This window comes from Coloeus monedula, assembly GCF_965178545.1.
Source record: "Coloeus monedula genome assembly, chromosome: Z".
NCBI classification, from domain to species: Eukaryota; Metazoa; Chordata; class Aves; order Passeriformes; family Corvidae; genus Coloeus; species Coloeus monedula.
In genome coordinates this window covers 49850034-49873826 of record NC_138822.1, presented here as the reverse complement: position 1 = coordinate 49873826, position 23793 = coordinate 49850034, and the positions used below count along the sequence as shown (strand labels likewise).

At 41.6% G+C, this 23793-nt stretch overlaps 1 protein-coding gene across 6 annotated transcripts; it reads left to right on the top strand.

Annotated features, from left to right (window-relative positions):
- The first annotated feature begins 8434 nt into the window (after window positions 1-8434).
- Window positions 8435-22929, top strand: NFIL3 (nuclear factor, interleukin 3 regulated). Of its 6 annotated transcripts, XM_082301635.1 has the most exons (3): window positions 10336-10368; window positions 10686-10800; window positions 18941-22929. In XM_082301635.1, the coding sequence occupies exon 3, from the start codon at window positions 19133-19135 to the stop codon at window positions 20504-20506; it is 1374 nt and encodes a 457-aa protein (XP_082157761.1). In that variant the 5' UTR covers window positions 10336-10368; window positions 10686-10800; window positions 18941-19132; the 3' UTR covers window positions 20507-22929. The 6 variants fall into 6 exon arrangements, with proteins under 6 accessions (XP_082157759.1, XP_082157762.1, XP_082157760.1 ...); XM_082301633.1 differs by lacking the exons at window positions 10336-10368; window positions 10686-10800 and adding an exon at window positions 8435-8575; XM_082301636.1 differs by lacking the exons at window positions 10336-10368; window positions 10686-10800 and adding an exon at window positions 9513-9642.
- Window positions 22930-23793: the final 864 nt, after the last annotated feature.

Sequence of the window (23793 nt, the reverse complement as noted above, 5' to 3'; positions counted from 1 at the left end):
CTTCTTGGCATTCCACAGCTCAGCTTTTAGAGCTAATTCAAAGAACTTTTCTAGTTGCTCTAACGTAAAAATATTTCACTGGAATACTGGTTGGCTAGGTAGCTTGCCACTAACACTGCAGACATTTTGAACCATTACTTAACTTAGTACACTTTCAAGCCTCTGTCCTGTGTTTAAGACAGCTCAATGTAAAAGCAAGATTACAGTCAAGCTTAATGTCTTCTTGTGTATTTTCTTCTTTTCACATATTACTCTTGTTAGCAGCAGGTCTGAAGTCTTAAGTGAATTAATTTTTCTGTAGAGAAGACACTTTTAACTTTGAAGTGTTGCAGCCACATAAGTATACGCAACACTAAAGCAGGATTTCCTTTTCTCTAGTTCCAGTTTAATTTAATGATAAATTTTATCCATGTCTATCTGCTCTAACATAAGAGCTTTGCACTGAATATTCTTGAGGTACTGGTGTTTATGCATGAAGAACCAGAGTTTACAAGAATGATAGTCAAAATAGATTAACACACTATGTTTCCATTTCCTATCTAAAGGAAAGACACGGGCATTGAGACATAAGGTACATCTGAAATAGCTTTGTTTAAAGACTTCTGAGCCTGAATGGCTTCACTGGACTACATATTCTCCAACCCCACTCTCTTACTACATTTAACTATTTTTTGCATTTGACACTTGTTTCTTTCATGAAACACAATGAAGAAAACTGTGTATACATTATTGTGTAAGTCTCTATCATACTTATTTTTAGAGAACTACCTTTTAGCCAGCTAGTAAGTAAGTTTTTCCATGTAGTGCTCTACTCTGAACAGGAGTGGTTCGGGACATGTTTGGACAAATGTGTGAGGGTTGGACCTAGATGATCCTTAAGGTCCCTTCCAACCCAAACCATTTGTGTTGGGTTTGTGTGGCCAGGTTTTGGGGCTTCAGGGGTGGTTTCTGTGAGAAGCTGCCAGAAGCTTCCCCCATGTCAGACAGAGCCAGTGCCAGCTGGCTCCAGGACAGCACCACTGCTGGTCAGGGCCAAGCCAATCAGGAGTGGTGGTAAGGCCTCTGTGATAACATATTTAAGATGGAAAAAGCTCCTTAATGGGCATATTATGTAATTGTGGCCAGAGAATACATGAGAACAACTCTGCAGACACCAAGGTCAGTGGAGAAGGAGAGGCAGGAGGTGCTCCAGGCACCAGAGCTGAGATTCCCCTGCAGCCCTGGTGCAGTCCATGGTGAGGCAGCTGTGCCCTGCAGCCCCTGGAGGTTCATGGGGGTGCAGACATCCACCTGCAGCCCATGGAGGAGCCCCATGCTGGAGCAGATGGATGCCTGAGAGGAGGCTGAGACTCCATGGGAGGCCTGTGCTGGAACAGGCTCCTGGCAGGGACCTGCAGACTGATGGAGACAGGGGCCCATGCTGGAGCAGATCTCCTGGCAGGACTTGGGACCCTGTGGAGGACCCACGCTGGAGCAGGCTGTGCCTGAAGGACAGCACCCCGTGGAAGAGTGATCCACATTGGTGCAGTTCATGGAGAACTGTTGTCCATGGGATGGACTCACACTGGAGAAGTTAAAGGAGGACTATCTCCTGTGGAGGGATCCCACACTGGAGAGGAAAAAGACTCTTCTCCCTGAGCAGCAGTAGGAATACCATGTGATGTACTGACTGTAAGCCCCATTCCCCATCTCTGTGTCCCCTCTCTCACTGGGAGGAAGGACATAGAGCTGGGAATGAGGAGGAGTGGAGGGAAGATGTATTTAAGATTTATTTTACTTTTCATTATCCTGCTCTGATTTTGTTAGCAGTAAATTCAATTACTATCCCCAGTCTGAGTTTTGAGTTCTGCCTATGATGGTGAGTGATCTCTCCCTATCCTTATCTCAACCCAGGAACCCATTTTATATTTTCTTTCCTATGCCCAGTTACAGAGGGGAGTGATAGAGGGAGAAGGGGCTTCAGTGGGTGCCTGGCATCCACCCAGGGTCACCCACAATACCATTTTATGAATCCATGGCTCAAAATCCATGATGACTATCTGTTTATTACCACAGGTACATTTATTAGTACAGGACGTTCTTCAGGGTAGGGTCCATCCAGCTCAGTGCATAAACTGTCCTGTAAGTATTTAAACACAGATACCCTTCTCCCATGGTGTCTTGACGGCTATGCTACAAAAAGCAAGCTCACTTTTGCTCTTTTTGTCTTTTTCTGCATATTAGACCACTTTCTATCCACCCTTCTGGATGCCAGATTTACAACTCTGCAGGACAAAAAGTAGGAAGCCACCAGTGCAAAAGAGGCTTATACCAGCAGTGGTTGTTAGAGATTTCTCGAAATGTCTATCAGACAAATCCTTGCTCTGGACTTGAGCAGTAGCGGTCCCAGTTTCCCACATTTCTGGGTCCCAATCAGACTCATGGGCAAGAAAGATACTTCCCTTCTGCATTCATAGAAGGAAAAACTTCTGTCACCTGAGCATGTTGAGGGTGAAAAGGAATTACGGCAATGTAATGTCTGGTCCTCCAAGGTTACCAAGCAGTAGAGCAAAGAATTTCAGGAGCAAAACTCACCACGCAACAACAGCTGTTGAACAACCAAGAGCATGCTTCTCAGTGATCTCTGCTAAGGGTGTTTTGCAGGCTCTCCTTTAGAGCAAGGGTCTAAGGCTAAGAATTATACTCAATTTTCTCCAAAAGGCTATAATTAACCCTGTCCAGTGCTTGCATAGCTTTAGTGTACAATAACCACAAAACAGTAGCAGAAACATCCCCTGCACAGAACAAAGGCTTCTTCTTGTCTTTCTGATGATCATTGCTGTGTAACAAACTTTTTATAGCTCTTCATGTATTTAAGTTTACTATTCAATTTTTGCTTCAATAGAACACATTTCCAACTATTTTGCAAAGTATAGTGGCTTCACCAAATGACTCACTGATAATTACTGTCATAGGAGAGCCAACTGCTCAGTATATTAATATGCATTTTACTATTCTTAGTTATTATGGTGGCTGTAAAAATACATTGTGAGATATTTGCTCTCAGTCTCCTATCTCAAAACACATCATAGGAAATACCTGTTCTCAGTGTCTTTCTGCCTGCAGTGGTCAAGCACACAGGCTTCCAAACATTTTGGTAAATCAAATGAGGTATATTTCTTAAAGATTTAATGCTGTGACTTAAGTCAGGATTAATCACAAATCATCAAAGTCAGTGGGATGACTAATGGGAACAAAGATTAAATGGCAAGACCAAGTCTCAATTGTGTTGAAGAAATGACTGCCAAAAACCCCCATCCCACTGGTTTCTTTACACATTTCTCACTTCGGAGTATGACGAATGAAGCAGAAAAGTAGATGACTAGAAAAGTAGCAGCTAATAGTGTTAGGTCATATTGAAAAGACTCTGACTAAGAATTTTGACTTTCCCTTGTCTTGGCTCTGCTGGATACCAGGCAGTGAATTTTGTGACTTGTATTATCATTTTTGCGTAATTTCGTTTAGATGACTAACTGAATGAGGTTTGTGTTAACTCTGTCATTTGGGGAACTTTTATTCAAGAAAATTTTATTTTGTTTTGGAGGTAAGATTGCTCATATCCACATGGACAGAAAACTGTTCAAAGGGAAAGTGTGAAAAGGTGCTGGGGGGAGTTGTTTGTGTCTCTGTCAGAAAATTTCATTTGCTGGGGCTTTAGAAAAGATTCCAACAGCAGTTGCTTCAGTTGCTGCAGACTGGGAGAGCCTCTGGACATGAAGGACCTTTAGGCCCCTTCTAGAAGAGCTAGTCTTACTTCTCAAGAAATCCTCACTTCACATCAAAATCCTCCAAGTTATTGGCCTGTCTCGTTTAATCTGAGTGATTCAAATGTCAACAACGAGGCAGCTCTAAGTAAGTACACATGTCAAACCTCACTGGTCCTTGGCAATTTCTGAGCGAGGTGCTGCAAATAGAACTTAGCATGGTGAGCTTGTTTCGCCATACTGAAACAGTTCCTAATGGCAATGACTTGTCACTTGTCTCCCTCCTGTGTTGTTGGCCATGAGAAATTGCTGTTCTTCCTACCTGTGTCATCTCCACCTTCCTTTCAAATTAATGTGGGTGTAAGGTGTGCCTTGCCATCTCAGTCACTCAGGGTGCCTGCTGGCTTTCCTTATTCAGTGTTTTTATGTGGTGCTCTCCAGATTTCCTACTCATCATGTCTGCTGCTCAGTTATAGGAGGAGGGAAGCTAGGGCTCATCTCTTTTTAAAATTTGTCTTTTCAGTGATATTCCTAGCATTTCCTGCTTTCTATATGCATACTATACACTTCATAAAATGGCGCATCTTCACATTCTTGAGGGCTTTCCAGTGATTTTATTTCCAGTCCAATATTGAAAATGAATGGTGCTACATGTTTCTACTTTCCACAACATTGGCAGCACTATCTCAGGAGTTTCAGAAAGGGCAATGTTGTACACATTAGCAGCAAATGTGTTCATTAATGAAAAGAGCCTTTTTGAAAATGCTTCTTTTTGTGTTTAAAATATTCAGGTGAAATCTGATACTTCCATCAGTCCTGAAGATATTGCTGTTCTCCATATTGTCTCTCAATCTAAGTGGGTAATATGCCATTGGCTCTGTGGGCAGAACTGGTGCTTGTGACCTAAAAAACAGGATATTTTTGTTTGCTTTTAGACTGTCTAAAATGCTCAAACACAATAACCTTCTTAGTTTGTCATATGAATAGCCATGAAGCCTTAAGTTGGCTGTTGCAGTGCAAAAGTATCATGTAAATTTTCTTTATTTAGTCCATGCACTTATTGTGCAATTTTTGGTGTTTCTTCACACTTAACAGTTCCAGTAAACATTGCCTCACTTATGTCTGCCTAAGTTACAACGTGAACATCTATTTCTCTTGGGTTTGCTTTTAGCAAGAGTACATTACAGCACAAATATTTTTCCAGAACAGTTTCCACAAATGTTCCCAGATGCATGGAAATATTTTGATTAATACTTTGAACTGTAGTCAAATGACTTCTCTTCTTCTTTCATGTATTTTATTTCTGCCTTTGATCTTTATAAAATCACAATGTCATCTATTTTATGGAACTTTCACTACTGTTCTTCTTGAGCAGGAAGCCCTGGAGGACTTGGTTAGTCTTAAACATTTTTGAGCATTGATCACATTAAATATATAAAAAGATTGGTGAATATAGTTTTCTGTAATTCCATTACTATGCAGTAAACCTCCTACAAATATAAAGAAAGCAATGCGAGGGAACCAAGGATAATAGCAGATAATATCTCTTCAGTTAATTTCAGAGAGTATGTGTGTCTGTATACACATACAAATAAATCATTAAACTGTTTAGTAGAGCATAACCTTATGAAACATTCTTATTTTGCTCCAGATTTATTTCAATTATTACATTGTGCTATATGTGGACTATAATAAACATGAGGAGTTAAAGCTTTTTTTATTTGGAGGCACTGGAACTTTTACTTTCATCTGATTCTAAATTTCAGGTTGGGTCATATTCAAAGCTGATATTATGGAAAGCCCAAGAGGCATTGACACAACTGAATGCCAAGGAGTCAACCAATGCTAGAGATGACAAGCATTACTTCTGTTATATTTCTGTTACTTACTACTCAAATGCCTTTTCTAGACCTTGTGTGTAGTACTATGACTCAGTGTAGCCTTAGCAATACTCATTAAGCCAAAATCAGAGGTAGTGTTAAGAGAGTTTAAGTCATGTAGCAATAAATACCAATGAATCTAAAGGAGTTGAAGTTAATATTGTGCTGTCCAAAAGCAGGTGTAAGTCATGCCATGCTACAGTCAGCTGAGAATTTATCTAAAGATCTTCATGACCTACTTCATCCCTCCAATAGGAAAATCAGCAGAGGTGGATAATCATAGAATTATTCTCTTTTTTACAGTTTTCCCAAAAGCCTTAGACTCCTTTTGTGCAGAATGCACAAAGCTATGGCTTTCATCCATGCTATTTTTTTCTGTACTTCAGGGGAGGTGGAAAAATGGTGAATATGTTCCTTCAGCCACACCAGCATTTGGCCCTATATCCCACTTTATCCCTGAATCTGTCAAGCTCCCACTGTAAGATTTGGAGAGTAAGACCAGGTTTTGCTGTAAAAGGTTTTGACTCTCCTGACCTCCACTGAGTAGAAGCAGCGTAAAATATAGGAAACATCTTTGTTACTAATCTGGGAGAAAGATCAGGTCTGTTTTTATGGCTGATTATAATTAGTGACAAACATATAAGCAAATAGGCGACCAAACTCCATCTGGAATATTATTTCCAAGACTGTCCACCCACATAGGAAGGATATTATTTGCCTTGGAGACTTCTTTCTAGAATTCTAGAATTTCAAGAACCTGAGTCATGAAGGCAAATTTGCATTAGTGCTTTTTCTTTTTTTTCCTAGATACGAGACTTAAAGTTTTTAAAAGTGTATCCCCAGGATTCCTCAGAAACCATTTGTCATGGTGAAAACAATATGCACAATTTAATTTTAAAAACTGCCTGAAATTTCAGGATTTACTTTGGCTTTTGACAGTCCCGTGAACTCAGTGCATCGGATTGGTACAAAATGTGTGGTACACAATGTGTGCTGCACAAGATTCCTCACATAGGCTCTTCAGTGTGCCTAAGACCTTAAGTAAGTCACCAATATTTATGAGCAAGCAGGTCTTCAAGCTTATTGCTGGATCTCATGTCTGATATTTCCAGTAGCATGCCAACTGTCTCTGCATGTCTGTTATCCACCAGCAAGTGGAAGCATGGCAAAAAAAAAAAAAAAAAATGGACTGTGCAGCCTCCAGGTGGAGGCAGTGGTTGATCTCTCAGACTTGGGCTGCTTTTGAGTCCCTTTCTAGTCACGGTGGGCTCCATAGTCTGTTACCTTTAACAAGGCTGCATATGCTAGATATTAGAAACAGGAAAGGAAGAGGGGTAAACCAATGTCAGTAAAGGTTATTAGATCTTTCATATTAAATAATCCAGGGAGATAGATAGAAATGGATTCAAGACACTTAGATTTTATTGTGGAGGGATATTATGGGTCCATGTGATAAAAGACTGAGGACTGAGATAAACAAAAATATACTCTGAAGTTGCTTTCTGTTAGGTTTGCTTTACTCCAGAGGGCTATCTCTGTTGACATATAAATACAGGATGACAGAGTAGTATAACAGGATGGTGTTGGTGAGGACTATACTATTTCGGCAAGTGCTTAACAGAATGAAATCAGGAATCGTTTATGTTCTGGAACTAGGATTTAATAAAAAAAAAATTCTCTTGTCTCCCTAAATTTTACTTGTGAAAGGAAAAAAAGAAGAGATGGAGATACAAACCTTCTGTGAGGATAAAAATGAGGAAGATACATATCTCACACCTTATCAAACGTGTGCACATTCAAACACGTTCTGGGATGAGAACTGAATTTCTTGATGGCCATGTGTCACTTTCTAAAACGGAGGTTAAACAGGGGGCAAACCAGCACCAGACTCCCCATGGCATCTCCGCTCATTGGGAAGCAAGGCTCGGGGTGCGGGGACGGGGGGCTGCGGGCGGGGACCGCCCCGGGAGGGCCAGCGGGACCGACCTTCTCCAAAGTGCGTCTCCGCTTCTGCGCAGCCCTTCAGCGCTGCCGGCTCAGGGGCGCGGGCGGAGATGAAGCAACACTGCTGAAATCCTTCAGCCTTGACGGCCACGAAGGCCGGCGGACAAGCCTTGGCGCCGGCGGAGCCCAGGGCCAGGCGGCGCCCCGGCAAGGCCGCCAGCGGGCTCCTTCCCCCCTGCCATTTCTCTCCTCCTCGTCCTTCTACGATTAGCACGACTGCTTTCCGCGAGAGACAGCAGCCGCAGCGCGATCCACCGGCGGACCGCCCGTGTGCGTGGCGAGGCGGCGGGTACGCGCCTCGGGAGCGCGGCTCCCGGATCCTTGTTCATAGCGGGGACGGCGGGGCCGAGGGTTCGGTTCCCACACGCCGCGCAGACACGCCCCGCTAACGCCGCGCACCCCGGCACCGCGGCGGGAGCCGAGGCGGCAGCGCGGGGCGGGGAGGCGGCGCTCGGGCCCCGCCGCGCCGGAGCGGAGCCGCCGCGCCCCAGCGGGCGGAGGCTGCGCGGGCCGAGCGCCCCCCAGCGCGCTGCCGCCGCGCCGGTTACGTAAGCGCGGGCACCCCCCGCGCCGCCCCCCCGCCCCCGCCGGCGGTTATGCAATCGCAGCACACAGACCTACTGTACCGCGCGCCGCCCCGCGCGCCGCCCCGCCCCGCCCCCGAGCGCTCCCATTGGCCGCCCTCCGGCGGCGGCCGGCGCCGATTGGCCGGACGCGGCCGCCAGTCACGGCGCGGCGCGGCCGGCATGCGGGCTATGAGCCCCGCGCCGCGCAGCCCTGACCTACTAACACACATCCCTCCGCGCCACCGCCGCGCGCTCCCGCCCGCCGCTCCGCTGCGCCCGCACGGCGCGGCACAGCACCGCGCCCGCTCCGCGTCGCACCGCACCGCCGCCCGCCTCGCCCGAGCGGGGCGGGGGATGCTCGGCGCTCCGCGGTGCGCTGCAGGTAGGAAGGAAGGCGCGCGTACAAAGTTGGGGTGCCCGCCCGGTGCTTCGCTGTAGCTTCGGGCGGGGGTCGGCTGTTGCTTAAGGCGAGCCCAGCCGGCTCCGGCCGCCCCGGGCGGGGAGGGGTCCGCGCTCTGCGCGGCGGCGGGCGGCTCGGCGGAGTGGTGGCAGCGCGGGAGGCAAGCCCGGGAGATGCCGGCCGACGGCTTTCCCTGGCGGAGCGTGCTCGTTCCTAGCGTGCCGCGCTGCCCCCCGCGAGTCCCCGCAGCGAACCCCGGGCAGAGCCGCCGGAGCGGCTCTCCCGCGTTGAATAATGTGCTGGCGGGGAGCGGAGCTGCCGCGGCGGACGCCGTGCGGGGCGGAGGGCTGGGTCCCGGGCAGCGCCAGCCGTGCCTCGGCCACAAAACCACCGGGAGTTGCTGCCGGAGCCCGCCGGCCAGACCCAGCCGTCTCTCGGGCGTCGTAGGGGCATGTTGCCCGCAGGCAATCGGGATCAATGGCAGCGGCCCGGGACCGGGGCTGCGGTTGTGTCAGCCAGCCCTTTCCGTCACTTTTTGTCGCTGTTTTTTAGGCGCTGCGGGACCGAGCGCATAATAGTTCCTGGAAATGTTGCATTATGTAACCACAAAATTTGCTGGCAGCCGGGCTGGGAAGAGGGAGCTAATTACGCGATTTTATAATCTCCCTACAAAGAAACTAGGACAATCTCCCCCCCCCCCCCAAAAGAAAAAAAAAAAAAAGCCCCCCAAGCCCGTAACTGTAACAGGTTTTGTTAAAGTGTGTTTATTAAGGGAAGTAGACAACTGGGTAAGTGGGGAGGCGAGGCGCGCTCGCCGGCTGCGTGCCGGGTGCCTTAAAACGAGATTTGTGTTGGGTCTATATTTAGCCCCTTCGCGTTTTAGCAATTGTGGCTTCATGTGCTATTTCTGGTCTTTTCTCCAGAGCCGTGCGTGTGTAAGACGTTCGAGGCATTTGCTCGGATTTTTAACTCCACGCCTTCAGAGGCGTTTTAGATCAGGCTGTATTTTTAGGGAAGGCGTTTCGCCCAGACGCCGTGCCATCTCTCCGGTACGGTATCTCAGTGGGGGGGGGGGGGGGGGGGGGGGAAGAAAAATAATTCAAAAAAATGAAACGACAAACCAACAAACCAAACCAAAACAAACGGGAACAGCTTAATTTAAGGAAGATAGGCGTTTACAGGATATCTCAGCCGCGCTGGACGGGAGCGGAACAACCGTCCCGGCCGTGCCCTGACGGGCTGGGGGCCAGGTGCCGCCGTCCCCCCTGGGGCAGCGGAGCCGGGCTCCGGGGGCGGCCGCCGGTACTAGGTCAGTGTGACAGACCCGGCGGGCGGGGGAGCGGAGCCCGACGATTCCTCCTCGCCCACCTTCCCCCTCCCTGAGGCTCGCGGGGGTCGTCGCTGCCTCCCTTCCCCGGCGGCCGGCGGGGCGCGGCGGCGGCGGGCGAGCGAGAGCTGGGGGCGCTGGCGCTCCCCTTCAGCCCTTTGTTCTGGGCTGGGGCGGCGGCGGCGGGGGGGGCGGCGGGCTGATAGCGGCGGGGCCGAGCGGGCCGGGGCCATGCGCCGCCGGTCACGTAGGGGGCCGCGGGGCCGAGCCGGGCAGCCTTTGTGGCGGGGCGCGGTGTGGGGCCGAGCTGCGGGGAGGCGGCGGCCGCCGCCTCCCCGCAGCTCGGCCCCGCACCGCGCCCCGCGGAGCTTCCCCACCCCGCTGCCCATCACCCCCCTAGTCCCACCGTCGCCTGCAGGCAGGGATCGTCAGACAAAGGCCCTCGCAGGTAGGCACGAGATGGGCGTTTTCGTTCGTTTCTTACGTAACGAGCGACAACAACATCATAAAGGGGGGGGGGGGGGGGGGGGGAGAAAGAAAAGGAAATCATCATCATTGCCCAATTCTGTGATTTTTTTCCCCAAGTCACTTCGGCGTCGCAGTGGCTGTATGTTTTGTATTCCGGGGCCAGCTTGTGCTGTGTCCTCGACGGGAGTATAGCTTGAAAGTTGCTAGCTATAACTTATCTTTCAATATGAGGTGATTTTTATTTTTTTTAATTTTTTTTTTTTTAATTTTTTGGTGGCTGAAACGGTTCTCGAATAGATCAAATCAACATCCCTGTGCTTCTGACCAAAAACCTCCCAGCTAAGTACCCCAACCACGGGCTTTATGTTCGTTGTACCTGCTGCAGGAAGTCGCAGCGAAGTATTTTAAAAATGTAATATTCTTGGTAACTGCATAAACTTTTCTGCTACTTGATTGTTGGGGGCAAGTACAGCCTTGATAGTGGGCTCTTTTGGAGTTACTGGTGTGCTAAAAACAACCCTATTTTTTTTCATTGTCCTTGTAACGTGAATGATTGCACTCAGTTTCGTTATGTTTGCTCCAGTGTGTATGTAACCTACTTTGAGTTATCTTTGCCCTCCTCAGTAATTAACTAAATCCAGAGCCTCGTTTAAAATATTGCACGTGCATCGCTTTTATGGTCCTTATTCAATCAAAATGTTGACTTTGATGGGAAACTTGAATGAATAAGGATTTGGTTTTTTGGCCCAAAGACATGATTTAAACCAATAAGATCAAGGACTACTGATTAAGGATCGTTAATAACATTGGCAGTAACAGTTATTGTTACAAAAGTTCTCAAATTACAGATGTCTTTGACTGTTAAAGTGCTAACATGCTTTGGAATATTCTGCCTCCACTTTCATTTACTTTATATTTTTAACTCATGCTCCAAAGGACTCTTAACTAGCTTTTAAAATATCCAGCTTCCTGGATTTGCATGCAAAGCCTCAAGTTTCTGCTGTTTTGGTAGGGGTTGGTTTGCATTTTCTTTTGGGGTTTGGGGAGGACTTTTTTTTGTTTGTTTGTTTGGGTTTTTTGTTTGTTTGTTTTTAAGAAACTGATGTGAAGGTGTCAAAAAGCTAAGAGTCTTTGCATGGGCACTATGAACTTACATGACCTCCACACAGATTATCTCATTTTAAGAAGGAACAGTATTTGCCTTATTTTGGATGAAATTTGTAGAACATACAGACATTCCTTCTGTTGAAATAGAGTCTAAGGAAGATATCAGTACCATGCTGCTTTTCCCCAATCCTTTATCTTGAAATAAAACTCTTAAATTAAATAAACCTTTAACTCATTTTAAATTGACTTATTTTAACAAATAGTTATGCAAACTATCCTTATGCAATAGTTTTTTTCCAGACGGCAATCTTGCTGCTGTTATAACATCACTGTGATGCAATAATATGAACAATAAAATCCTCTGTTTAAGTCTTATTACACACTGTTAAGCAATGTATCTGACTCATCAGCTTAATTGACTCTTCTAGGTGACCTTGCCATGATCATTACAGCCAGTTATGAGATATAAATGTGCTTAGGCTATGTAATAGAAAAAAAATGCAAATAGATGGCCAGTTCCTGCAGTCCATTCTAAAAGAAAATGACAATTGATTTCTGTGTTAGTATTTTACAGTATTAAATCATTACCTTACTGTATTTGAAAATATTTTTTTAGTAGCTACAAGATAATGTAGCTGTCTAATACTGATGATAAGCATGACTGTCAAAAATAAGATTGTGTAAGCAAGGGAATACTTGGTCTTGACTAAAAATGGGATAGAAGCAACATTACTAAAAAACTGTATTAGAAGGTAGATCTGAAATTAATTTAAAGCCACCTTAGATACCCTGTTTTTTCCTGATACACTTGTTGAATTGGTCCATGTCCAAAACAGCATACTATGAGATTGAATTTCATTACAGATATTAAATAAATCTATATTCTATCAGAAAGAATGCCTTATTTAGGACATGGCTTTTTTCTCTCTCTTGAGTTGCTCCACCTTGGTGTAATTTTCAGTCTGTCCTGCAATATTTGAATGATTAACCAGTTTTTGCTACAGAGGTGTCTGCACAACAGCTGACAATATAGGTGCCAGTGCTGCAAGACTTCTTTTTACAAGTGGAATGCAACCCACCAAAGAAAATAATGCTCAGCATGGGCAGTGGTCTGGACCATCTCACAGAATTGGAGCTCTAAAGATTGCTATTCCTCTGCTCTGTTTGCAGTGAGTGGTAGATAACATTTTACAGCCAGTGGTTTTTTTTTAATATTTACTTCAGTTGTTATATAACAAGATGCATGTTTAGAGCATCAGCTGGGATTAATTGACATAATTCTGCTGCCTTTAAATAGAACCATATAAATTTAGGTCAGCTGAAGGTCTGCTCCATGCTTGGCATTTTAAGAACACAGTTCAATAATAGAAAGCTATTTGTTGTCAGAATAATTAATATTTGATTTTGTGGGCCTTTTTTTTTTTATGGTTTGTAACTAAGGGAAACATGAGGTTGTATTTCCAGAACATGGTTGCTATTAAGTTATAGCTTTTTGCAGTCTAGTTCTTCCTGCTGTCAAGTAGCTACTGAAATGAGAAACACACAGTCATAGAACTGTAACTTCAGTAACAGTTGTTTCTCTTGAGGTTTTATTAAAAATACTGGAAAGTGATATGATATTTATTAAATTGCATATTTACATGTGCATACTATACATATTATATATATGAAATTAAATATTTACTATATATATATTTCCTTCTCAGTTTTAAATTTTTTCCTGGTGCAATTAGTAATATACCTAGATCTTGTTTTTCACCATTTAAACCAGACCTTGTTTTGGGAAAAATGAACAGATCTAGCAGAATCATACTGGCTTCATAAGGAAATGGAAGAAAACATGGGGCAAATTTGCACCTATTGAGCTTGACTGACTTTTTTTGAACAACAGCTACCCTTAACATATGTTTTGTGCTCTCCAAATACTAATTGTATTTGTGTAATTTACCTTTGGTAAGCAGGCTGCACTTTAAAGAGTTAATTTGTAGTTAAGATAAACAGTAACTTAAGTAATTTTTCTAACAACGAAAGCCTTTTGTAAAAATTAGATATTGACATCAGCTTTGTGGGTACAATGTGGAGTCAGGTAATATGAATTTGCAATAGTATTTCAAGTTCCATGATAATCCTACTCATCTTTTCTTAAATTTGATTGAACAGTGTCATAATAAATGATTTCTGATGGGCCCAATGGAATATATTTTGTGGACATATTCCATTTTTTTCTTTCAATAACACGATCAACATTTTAGCAAAAGTGGGTCATCTTGTACAAAGCTATCATCATCAGTGTTCCACTGACCTAATTACACATTGGTCCTGAAACAGTAAGCACTTAAGATGTCCATGAAGTTGTAGGAAAAAGACACTGTGTACAGGATCAATAGTTGTGCATTGCTCCATGTTGTTGTAGCATATTAATGGTCCTTATGTGTGTTACTATGTAACAGCAGAAATTGGTGGTAATGTTTGTATTGTAAATGCTTTTCCCCTTTGTGACCGTGGATAACCTGTCCATCATAGCATAAAATGCAGTCACCTAGGTTTTTTCAAGAAGTTTTAGCTTCATTTGTTCTACCCTCTGGCCCACAAATCTGTCCCAGGGATATCACTCTTCCAGAGTAGTCAGCATTCCTTTTCTTCAACAGGAACATAAACTTACGAACTGTTGTCAGTAAAGGGCAAGAAGAAGTATGTTGAAGGATTTCAGTGGAGATTGGAAATCCTCTCTGTTGGAGAGGATTTCTGAATTACAATGGACCTAATCATAGGTGCAGAATTTTGTGGCATAATTTTTGTCTGTGGAAAGCAGTAGAGGTAGAGTAACTCCAAAATTTTTCAGCAGTGTTTAGGGAGGCTGTGCATGTGCCACCTGAGCTTAAACTCAGCTTCCTGTCCCACGTGTGCAATGAGAATGATGTTTTTTCTGTGCCTCATAAAAGTAGTGAGATAGATAACAACTGCTTTTAGAACACTTCAGAAGATAAAGTGCAAAGTGTATCTTTCAGTTTTTCAAAATTTGGAATGCAAACTGGTGACTGTGGAATCTATAAAGAACTTCTATAGCAGCTCATCTGGTATGTAGCCAGATTTTCAAAATTGATAAACTCTGGCAGAATGGTGGCAGTAATATAATTAATGATACCTATTCAAAACATGGACAACAGCAACTAAAAGTAAGCAGAGACATCAATACGAGCTCAATTGTTTTTCTAGAGTGTGCCAAATAGTGGTGGTGATGATAGAGGCATGTGGTTTTTTTCTAAAACAAGAAGCTATACCTAATTTTTATTCCATTTTTTAAAGGACTGATATATATTTTTTTCATAGACACAATGATACAAACTTGAATTGTGTTTGAGCATCCAATGCTAGAAATGGGATTTCATTTAGTTTGATAGTATCACTATCAAAACGCTAGAGCTGTAGAATTAAAACAGTCATTTTATCCTAGGATATGTTTGAAAGATTATGCTTAGAAATGGCATGAATTATTTTGCTAAGTATAAATAAAAACGTGCAGTTATTCTATGGGGAAGCTTAGGTACATGACGAGGTCCACATGCATTCCCTAAAGCAGACATGACTTATGTAATTAAATTACACAGAAGAAAGACTGTGGCCCTGTCCTGCAACCTTTGAGACCTTTCAGTTATTATTACAGTGAGAATACAAAAATCCCCAGGATCAGATCTTGAATGTGCTATGTTGTCACTTCAGTATTTTTTTTAAGTCCCACAAATAAATTAATTTTTTGTGATTTCTGCATACATAATTTTTTGCTTCACTAGCATGAGTCCTATACAACAGTCTCATTAATACTTGGATCTGGGATTGTATTCTGCTTCTGTTGAAGCCAATGGCAAAATTGCTGTGGGAGCAAGACTGGCTCTGTAATTAAGTTAATAGGGTCGAGTGTTATTACATTGTAGAATTGGCACTCAATGCCATTAACATCAACCAACCAAATGTTGGTTTTATTACACTTTATGAGGGAGTGATAAAGCAATTGAAAAATTAGTCATAAGGGAAAATATTGGAATTTGAAATGTAGTCAGAGGAATCATTACAGTTCATTAATTTATGTGTAAATACTCATGTTTTCCAGTGGAATTATAAAATGCAAGTAAAGTGAAGTGAAATGGCTGGTTCCATTGAAGGCATGTTGCCATTTTTATCAGATGGAATTTAATTTGTTTACAGACTCAGCACTGGGCTGATCCACATGTAGAAGTATTCATAAACAAGGGTTTTGACTCCTGTTTGTAAAGCCACAATTCCAGTTACCATAATAAAAGTGCTCGAGCAATATAGAAAGAGTTAAAGATCTATTGTTGTTTTGTTAATTCACTAAAGTAATAGTATTAGGTCTAACTGCATGGATAGCAAACCCATATGACTATGTCAGTGGGTTACATGTCTGTCTCGACAGCTTTACTGATGGACTCTGGCAGAGAGCAAAGTTGAATATTGCGTGCAAAAACACGGTCATTTTGATACATGCTTAATATTTGCTGTAGATTGCATGCTACTTAAGTTCTGTCTGTTTGTGCCAGGAACAATGTGTACAGGAGGGAGACTGGCCAGAACGGGAGTTAATAGTGCTACAGTGAGCAGATTGGCCATTCCAGTGTACAATCTGCAGATGTCCTATGGTACAAGGCACATGAACTCTGCAGGTTATTGGGCTAAGTGCAGCTCAGTACCAGTGTTAGGTTTGCAGGTGGATATTTGGACATGCAGCCGAGTTTTTATCCATCAGTATGGTCCTATTGATGAACTATGTCATTAGTCTACATTCATTTAGGAAAAAAATCAATCCACAGTCTAAAAACTTTTTGCTAATTATTATTACCATTTATCAGTATTTTTCCTAGACCACAATGTTGGACAAACACTGAAGTGGAATAACTTTGAGCTGGGCACCATACAGGAAGACACAGTCTGAATTCTCATCCTAATACAGTCTTGTTCAAGACTAAACATTGCTTTTATATCATGTTGAAATAAAAGATGGGAATATTATAGGGAGAAAAAAGGTATTAAATCTGTGTAGGCATGGTTTTGTTCTTCTAAAATATCCAGTGGTTCTATAAGTACTTCCTTGCTGTTGCTACCAATTCAAGCAAGTATAGATGTTCTAGGGTATATGGAATATACATATATATGTAGTGTAATAATAGTGATGATGTATGCATATTCATGAGTGTTTTCTGGGAGAACAAACATTTGGGTTTAAGTGTAGCTCTCTAGTATTGTTCCATAAGAGCTCTGAATTGGTCAGGACATGAAATTTCACAGAAGTTGTTTTGAACACTTTTTGCTTAGGTGAGAGTTGGCAGAGATACAGATGCTAAGAGACGAGTGATGATTTCATACGTATTCAGTACATGATACACTATTTCCTGCTGCGTGCCATGGAAGGTGTTTGCTACTGGTACAACTGAATACAATGATTGCAGTGTATCAAGATATTACTGATCCGCAAATGTCTGCTCCCAGTTCCACAGGATAATGAAACAAAGTCACAGTATTCTGTTAACGTAAAATGATGTTACAGAGACTGAATATTCTACTCATATGACAAAAGGTCAAGTGGTCTTTTTTTTTTGTTTGTTTTACACTTTCAGCAATGATTTTTGAAGTGTTGAGTTGCACTAGGGTTAAAATTGTATACATATCAATTAAATAATTGATTACATGTATCAGTAAAATGGACAAAATATCTATACATGTACTTCAGCAAATCAAACTGTACTGAAAATTTGGACACACAGATGTTGCTTTGCTGTCGAGTTCATTTTTTTTGTTTTGAACCTGATCCAGCTCTTGTCTATCTTGACAGAAAGCTCCCTTTTGACTCCACTTAGAATTTTGGATCAGGGTCTAACTATGTAACTGCTTGTGTATTAGAGGTATATTTCTTCTTTTCAAGCATGGCAATTTGTGGTGCTGCTTTTCCACTAAAATATTAGAAGCTGTCTTTGGTGTGGCTGACTTCTAACTATTTTTCATTAGGGCTGTATTATCGAAGACAAATAGTTACATGTCAGTAATTAACCATGAATTTTAGGAAATTCTACTTAGTTGTTCTATTAAATGTGTTAATTTTTTCATGACAGAAGAGTTGGCATGGTTTGATGGCACAGAACCCAGCTTGAAACCTTGGTCTTTATGACCCTGCTTAATTGTTACTACATCACTCATTCCACTTCGCCTTCTGGAAAAGACAAGAGAAACTGGCAGAATACAATTCATTAATTCTTTTATAACTTTCTTGACTGCTAATGTTAAAATTAGTTTCATTAGTCATTGTAAAAACAGTCCCAGTAAATAGAGACATTAATCTGAAGTGGCTGATTATTTAATTTTTTTTTCTTTTTTTTTTTTGGGTTGTACAGACAAGAATGATTGCTGACTCAATAGTCAGTTCTATAAAAGCACTTGGCATACTACATTCATTTTACCAGGAACATAACTGACTGTGGAAAATGATATACTGAGAAGCTGTGTCTAAGATCAAGACCAAATGATCTTAGGAGAAAAAATATTTTTGCATTAAAAGGGGCTAAATAAAACAAAGGCCAATTGAAGTTCAAATTTAATGATTAAAATCTCTGAAGCTAAAGGTTAAGCTAGTTTTTCTTTGTTAATGGTAAGACTTCTGGGTCTAAACTTTTACTTCAATGAAAATACTGTTTAGTGGAGGTGCCCATGCCTCAATGGTATTAAACTTTGACATAATAAGACTATTTGTCAAATGCAAGTTTCTAATTAAATGGTTTTTTTCAATACTGATTTTAAAGGGTTTTTTGTAAGATGTAAGAGAAAATTACAATTTTTTGTCAATATTTTTTAATCATTAGGTACTTGCCCAAATGATGTGTGTGAACTTGCTAGTTTGAATTACTATGATGGATACAATGCTTAATAGATATAATGGATAGTGGTGGTATTTTAAGACAATAGAAAGTCATCCAGCTTCTCAAAATCAGCTTATGTTATTTTTAATCCATGAAGGATCCAAATATATTGCATTTCTAAGTCATACACCACACCTGTTTTCAGAAGAGATGCTTTAATGTGGAACAGGATACTTTGCAGTGCTGCTCATCAACGTGCTTGGTGTCGTACAGTGTTAAGTGTTGGTGGTTTTAGTTTGGCTGGCAATATCATGGAAGGGTCTGTGACAGCACTACTGTAGGGTCAAAACTCAAATATTTTTGAATTGATTTTTCCTTGGATCATATAATATTTGTTTTGGAAGCAAATCTGCTACCTCTAGGTATATCATGAAATTTAGAATATCAGTTGTTTCAGTGTTGAGCGGTCTTCATATTGCAGCAGGTTTAACGAACCAAATGCTGGATTTAAACTATTGTCAAAAGCTACTTTTGCGTGTCTAGCAATTCCTAAATAGTAATAAAATTCTCTCTCTATTTCAGGTTTTTAAGAAGATTCCCATTGAATCTACTAAGAAATTTTGTTCTAGACGGAACTTCTGTCTGATATTATGAAAGAAAAGGAAGAATGTGCGTGGATTTAAAATTACTGTATTTATCGAGTTGTGGAGTGAGAAGTACTGCGGAGATAGCTTGCTCCGTTGCATACTGTAGATCTTCTACAAATTGTTTCTGATGCAGCTGAGAAAAATGCAGACCCTTAAAAAGGAGCATGGACCTGTTGACACAAGCAGCAACGTGGACAAAATCATGGTACTTAAGTCGACCTTAGCAGAAGTATCTGAAGAATTGTCTACAAATGAAGATATACTTCTTACTGAAGCAAGTAGTGGAAAGAGCAAATCTTCAGCTTGCCGGAGAAAGCGAGAATTCATTCCAGATGAAAAGAAAGATGCTATGTATTGGGAGAAAAGGCGGAAAAATAATGAAGCTGCCAAAAGATCTCGTGAAAAGCGACGACTGAATGACCTTGTCTTAGAGAACAAACTAATTGCACTGGGAGAAGAGAATGCCACTTTGAAGGCAGAGCTGCTTTCGTTGAAGTTAAAGTTTGGTTTAATTAGTTCTGCAGCCTATGCCCAAGAGATACAGAAACTCAGTAGCTCAACAACTGTGTATTTTCAAGATTATCAGAGTTCCAAATCAAATATTAACTCATTTGTAGATGAACATGAACCATCTATAGTTGGTAGCAGTTGTATTTCTGTCATTAAACATTCTCCTCAAAGCTCAATGTCTGATGTATCTGAAACATCAACTGTAGAGCATACCCAACCAAGTCGTATACAAAGCAACTGTAGAAGTCCCGAAAATAAGTTCCAGATTATAAAGCAGGAGCCCATGGAATTAGAGAGAGAGCCAAGAGATGACAGAGGTTCATATAAAGCATCCATATATCCAAACTACATGGGAGCTACCTTTAATGTGTACTCACATTCTCCTCCTCTCTTGCAAGTTAATAGGTCCTCCAGTAATTCCCCAAGAACATCAGAAACTGATGATGGTGTAGTTGGAAAGTCATCTGATGGAGAAGACGAACAGCAGGTTCCTAAGGGTCCAATTCATTCTCCAGTTGAACATAAAAATGTTCATGCAACAGTTAAAGTTCCAGAAGTGAATTCTTCAGCTTTGCCTCACAAGCTTCGAATCAAAGCCAAAGCCATGCAAGTTAAAGTGGAAGCAATGGATAATGACTATGATGCAACGCAGAAGTTGTCGTCACCCATTGACATGTCCTCAAAAAGACATTTTGAGCTTGAAAAACATGGTGCGCAAAACTTGGTGCATTCTTCTCACACTCCTTTCTCGGTTCAAGTGACTAATATCCAAGACTGGTCACTTAAACCAGAACTCTGGCATCAGAAGGAGCTCAACGTTAAAATTCAGAGCGGTTGCAAAACTGGAGTTGTTGAAATAAAAGACAATATCTACAATGTCTCAGAGTCAGAGAACCTCTATTTGAAGCAGGGCATAGCAAACTTATCTGCAGAGGTTGCTTCACTTAAAAGACTTATAACTACACAAATCTCTGCATCAGACTCTGGTTAATTTACTACTGAATAAAGGCTTATTGTTTTAAAGGATGTCATTTGCAGTAGATCAATATGTTTTGTATGATGCTGAATTTTCACTGGACTTGTGATGTCATTTCACTGTAATGTTCACATAATGTCTGATTGGTGTCTTTTTGTGCACAAATTATTATGAAGACTAGGTTGTGCTATGATCACTATGCCTTGAGTATAGTCAAGTAGCCTGTACAAAGGCTGTATATAGTGAACTTTAATTTCTTTTTGTTCTACTACAAAGCGTGCAAGTTACCAGTTACAATAAAATATTGGTGACAAACATAGAACATCTACTCCAGTTCAGTTGATTTTATGAACTTGTAAATAAGTTGTTAGTTAAAAACTGGGTTTTTTCTTACACTGTGCTCAACTTCACTTACATTTTTGGTTTTTACAGCCTAACAACCAAATTACAATTTACAACATGTGTGATCCTTCTGGCCACCTTTTTCCTTAACATGTTTTTTAGAAGAGAAGTGAATATTTATAAATGAAACAGTACCAATTTATAGCCTTAGCCTTCTTTAACTTATTTGTTAGTAGAAATTAACCAAAACCCCTGCAAATTCTAACCCAGTAACTAATATCAACAACCTTTTTTTCTCCTTCAATCTCAAATGAGACAGTAATGAGTTTCCTGAATGTTTTAGTGTGACAAACAATTTTTCAATATTATAACTTGGTGTTTTAGGTGAAATTAGTTAAGTCAGATTTGTGCATCTGCAAAGTTTTCAGAGCCTTGCAGTGACAGAATTGGACAGCACCATCTCTGCCAAGGGGTGGCTTGCATCTGCAAGGGGTGCAGGCATGGAAAGTCCACCCCTCTTGCATACCAGCATTCTGTCCATGTCAGACCGTGGGCCGCCTGTAGATGAGGTATAAGGCTACTGGATTTGTAAACTCTGAGCTCAGCTAGGTAAATACTTACACAAAGGCTAGGCAATAGCAGTTGCAGAGTTAGAGGAGATCATCTGCTATTTTAGTTCCCAGAATGGGACATAATGCAATTATGCATGAAGTCTTGCCAGCAATTTGTCCCTGGTTTCAATGGCTTAATTAACTGAACTGGAATACCCTGGCTTGCTAAAGGGCATTTTGCAAGAACTTCTCAAATGTAGAATAGAGACTATGTGATGAACTACACAAGCTAGACACTGCTAGCCCCTTACAACTTATGCAGATGATGAGTTCTTCACTCAATGACTGGACAGGGCTGTGGTGCTCTTTGTCTTTCAGAAGAGCCATTGAACCATGGAGTCTAGAATTGTATCACATATCCTTGGTTTGGCTTACCAAAATCTTCCATTTTAAAATTAAAAATAATTTATAAATAGAGCATAAACTTGGCAGAGGTTCTTTTCATGATACTTCCCCCTTCTTTTAGCATACTAATAAATCAGACTAACAGATAAGCTTTTCCTGAAAAGGCTTTTTATTAATTGCCATACTGTATAATGAATTGAACCTTTCCATAGGCTTAAAATACTAATGAACAAAACAATATGTAGGTATTGTTTTTTTAAATTCATACTTGACTTGAGTGAGAGGAAGTTTGTCAATTTTTTGGGGATATGGAGTCTGAGTCACTCCTGATAGCTCTGAAGCTTGGTCCAGCAGTCAAGGCAATGGCAGAACTCCCTGATGTCAGTGAGGACAGGATTTGATTCTGTGCCTTTTCAGGAGCTGATGATTTAGTTGTGTTCTGGGAGGACCTTTGCACAGAAATCACTGGTACTTTCTGAGCTTTTTTGAGCCTTCTAACTGCTGTGCTGTATTTGTGGCATTCAGAGTTGATAAACTGCTATTCTTTTTTCATGCCTTAATAATACAATAGACCCCATAGCTGGGCTCTGTATGTATTTGGTAATTAACATAGATGACATTTCAATGTTACTGAAAATAAGCTCAGGATTATTGCATGAAATGTAAAAATTTGCATTGAATGATGGGGATATGAGACATGAGGCAGTGATTGCTACTGTCTCCTTGCTTGCTAAGTATCTTCTGTAAGCAACAATAAAATTCTTTAAATATTTTGCATATTATTTATCACATGTAATGTGTTCAAAGAGAGGACTTAAAACTCTCAGTGTTGCCATCAGTGTATGCCTAGATCTATTGGTTTTCTTTTCCATTTCTTGTTAGAATTGTTTGTCATAATGGAAGAATGTTGTCCTCTTTCTAGCTCATTATATATTTTGTGTATCTGTTTTGTGCAATTAATACTTAACAGTAATGATGTAGTTAATTTGTTGAAGGATGTCATTGCAAGAAAGTTATAGCATGGAGCTTAGGAGCACAATCAGATGTTATTTATACTCCCTTTATACCTTAGTGTTATGCTTCATTTGAAGAAAGAAATAAATAATTTGTCTTTTGTTCAAAACCAGATCTAACCTACAACATGCTTTTCTATTACGTTCATCGTCATAGTCTAACACAGGGGCATTAACTTAAGATGATGACAAATCTTCCTGTGCTGAAGTTGCTGTTTCTCCATCTAACACCTGGAATATCTTTCACATACCTGTTAAAGGTACAAACTGCAGGAGTGTGGGTGGTACATGCAAAGCCCCACTATTGGCTACAGTTGCCAGCCCTGAACCCCTCAGCTGCAGTAACTGTTGTGTAGATGGGCTCCTCACCCAGAGCCCTCACTCTCCTTGCCCATCTTCAGCCTGCTTCCCCTTGGGGTGTGAAATGGGAAAGATGGAGTGTCACCCTGTGGGGCGGGGAGGGAGAGATGCAGTGGGACTGCCCTGCTCCAGCCTTCAGCTGATACATGGTTATGTAAGCGTAGGACCAGATAGCTGTGCTCTTCCAACCTGCCTTCCTGGCACTGCAGGAAACAATCAGCCTCCATGGAAAGAGTATCCTTGGCTGGTCATCTAATCTCTCAGTTGGACATCAGAAGGTTGGTTTTGAGCAAAAAATGGGCTTTATCTAAGTGTGTATAAACAGGCATAACATCCTCTAACTTAAAAAAACTCTTGTAAACTCAGCAAGTAACTGACAAAACAACATGAAACATGGCAAAAGGGGAATCTTTCTCGATTTAGTCTGTCTTCAAATGCAAATGTTAAGGAAGGCCACATGCAGAAACTGGTAACTTTGAGACTTAATATAAATTCTCATTTATGATAATTGTTAGTGTGAAGGGTTGCATGGAAAGTTTTAAGAAAAGTCTGAAAAATGACTGTTAAATAGCAAGATAAACTTTTTCCTAGTGATATCAACTAGTGGCTAATTAACACTGTGAAGTGTGAA

Coding starts and splice junctions, on each gene's coding strand:
- NFIL3 (XM_082301633.1), top strand. CDS start 19,133: ATGCAGCTGAGAAAAATGCAGACCCTTAAAAAGGAGCATGGACCTGTT.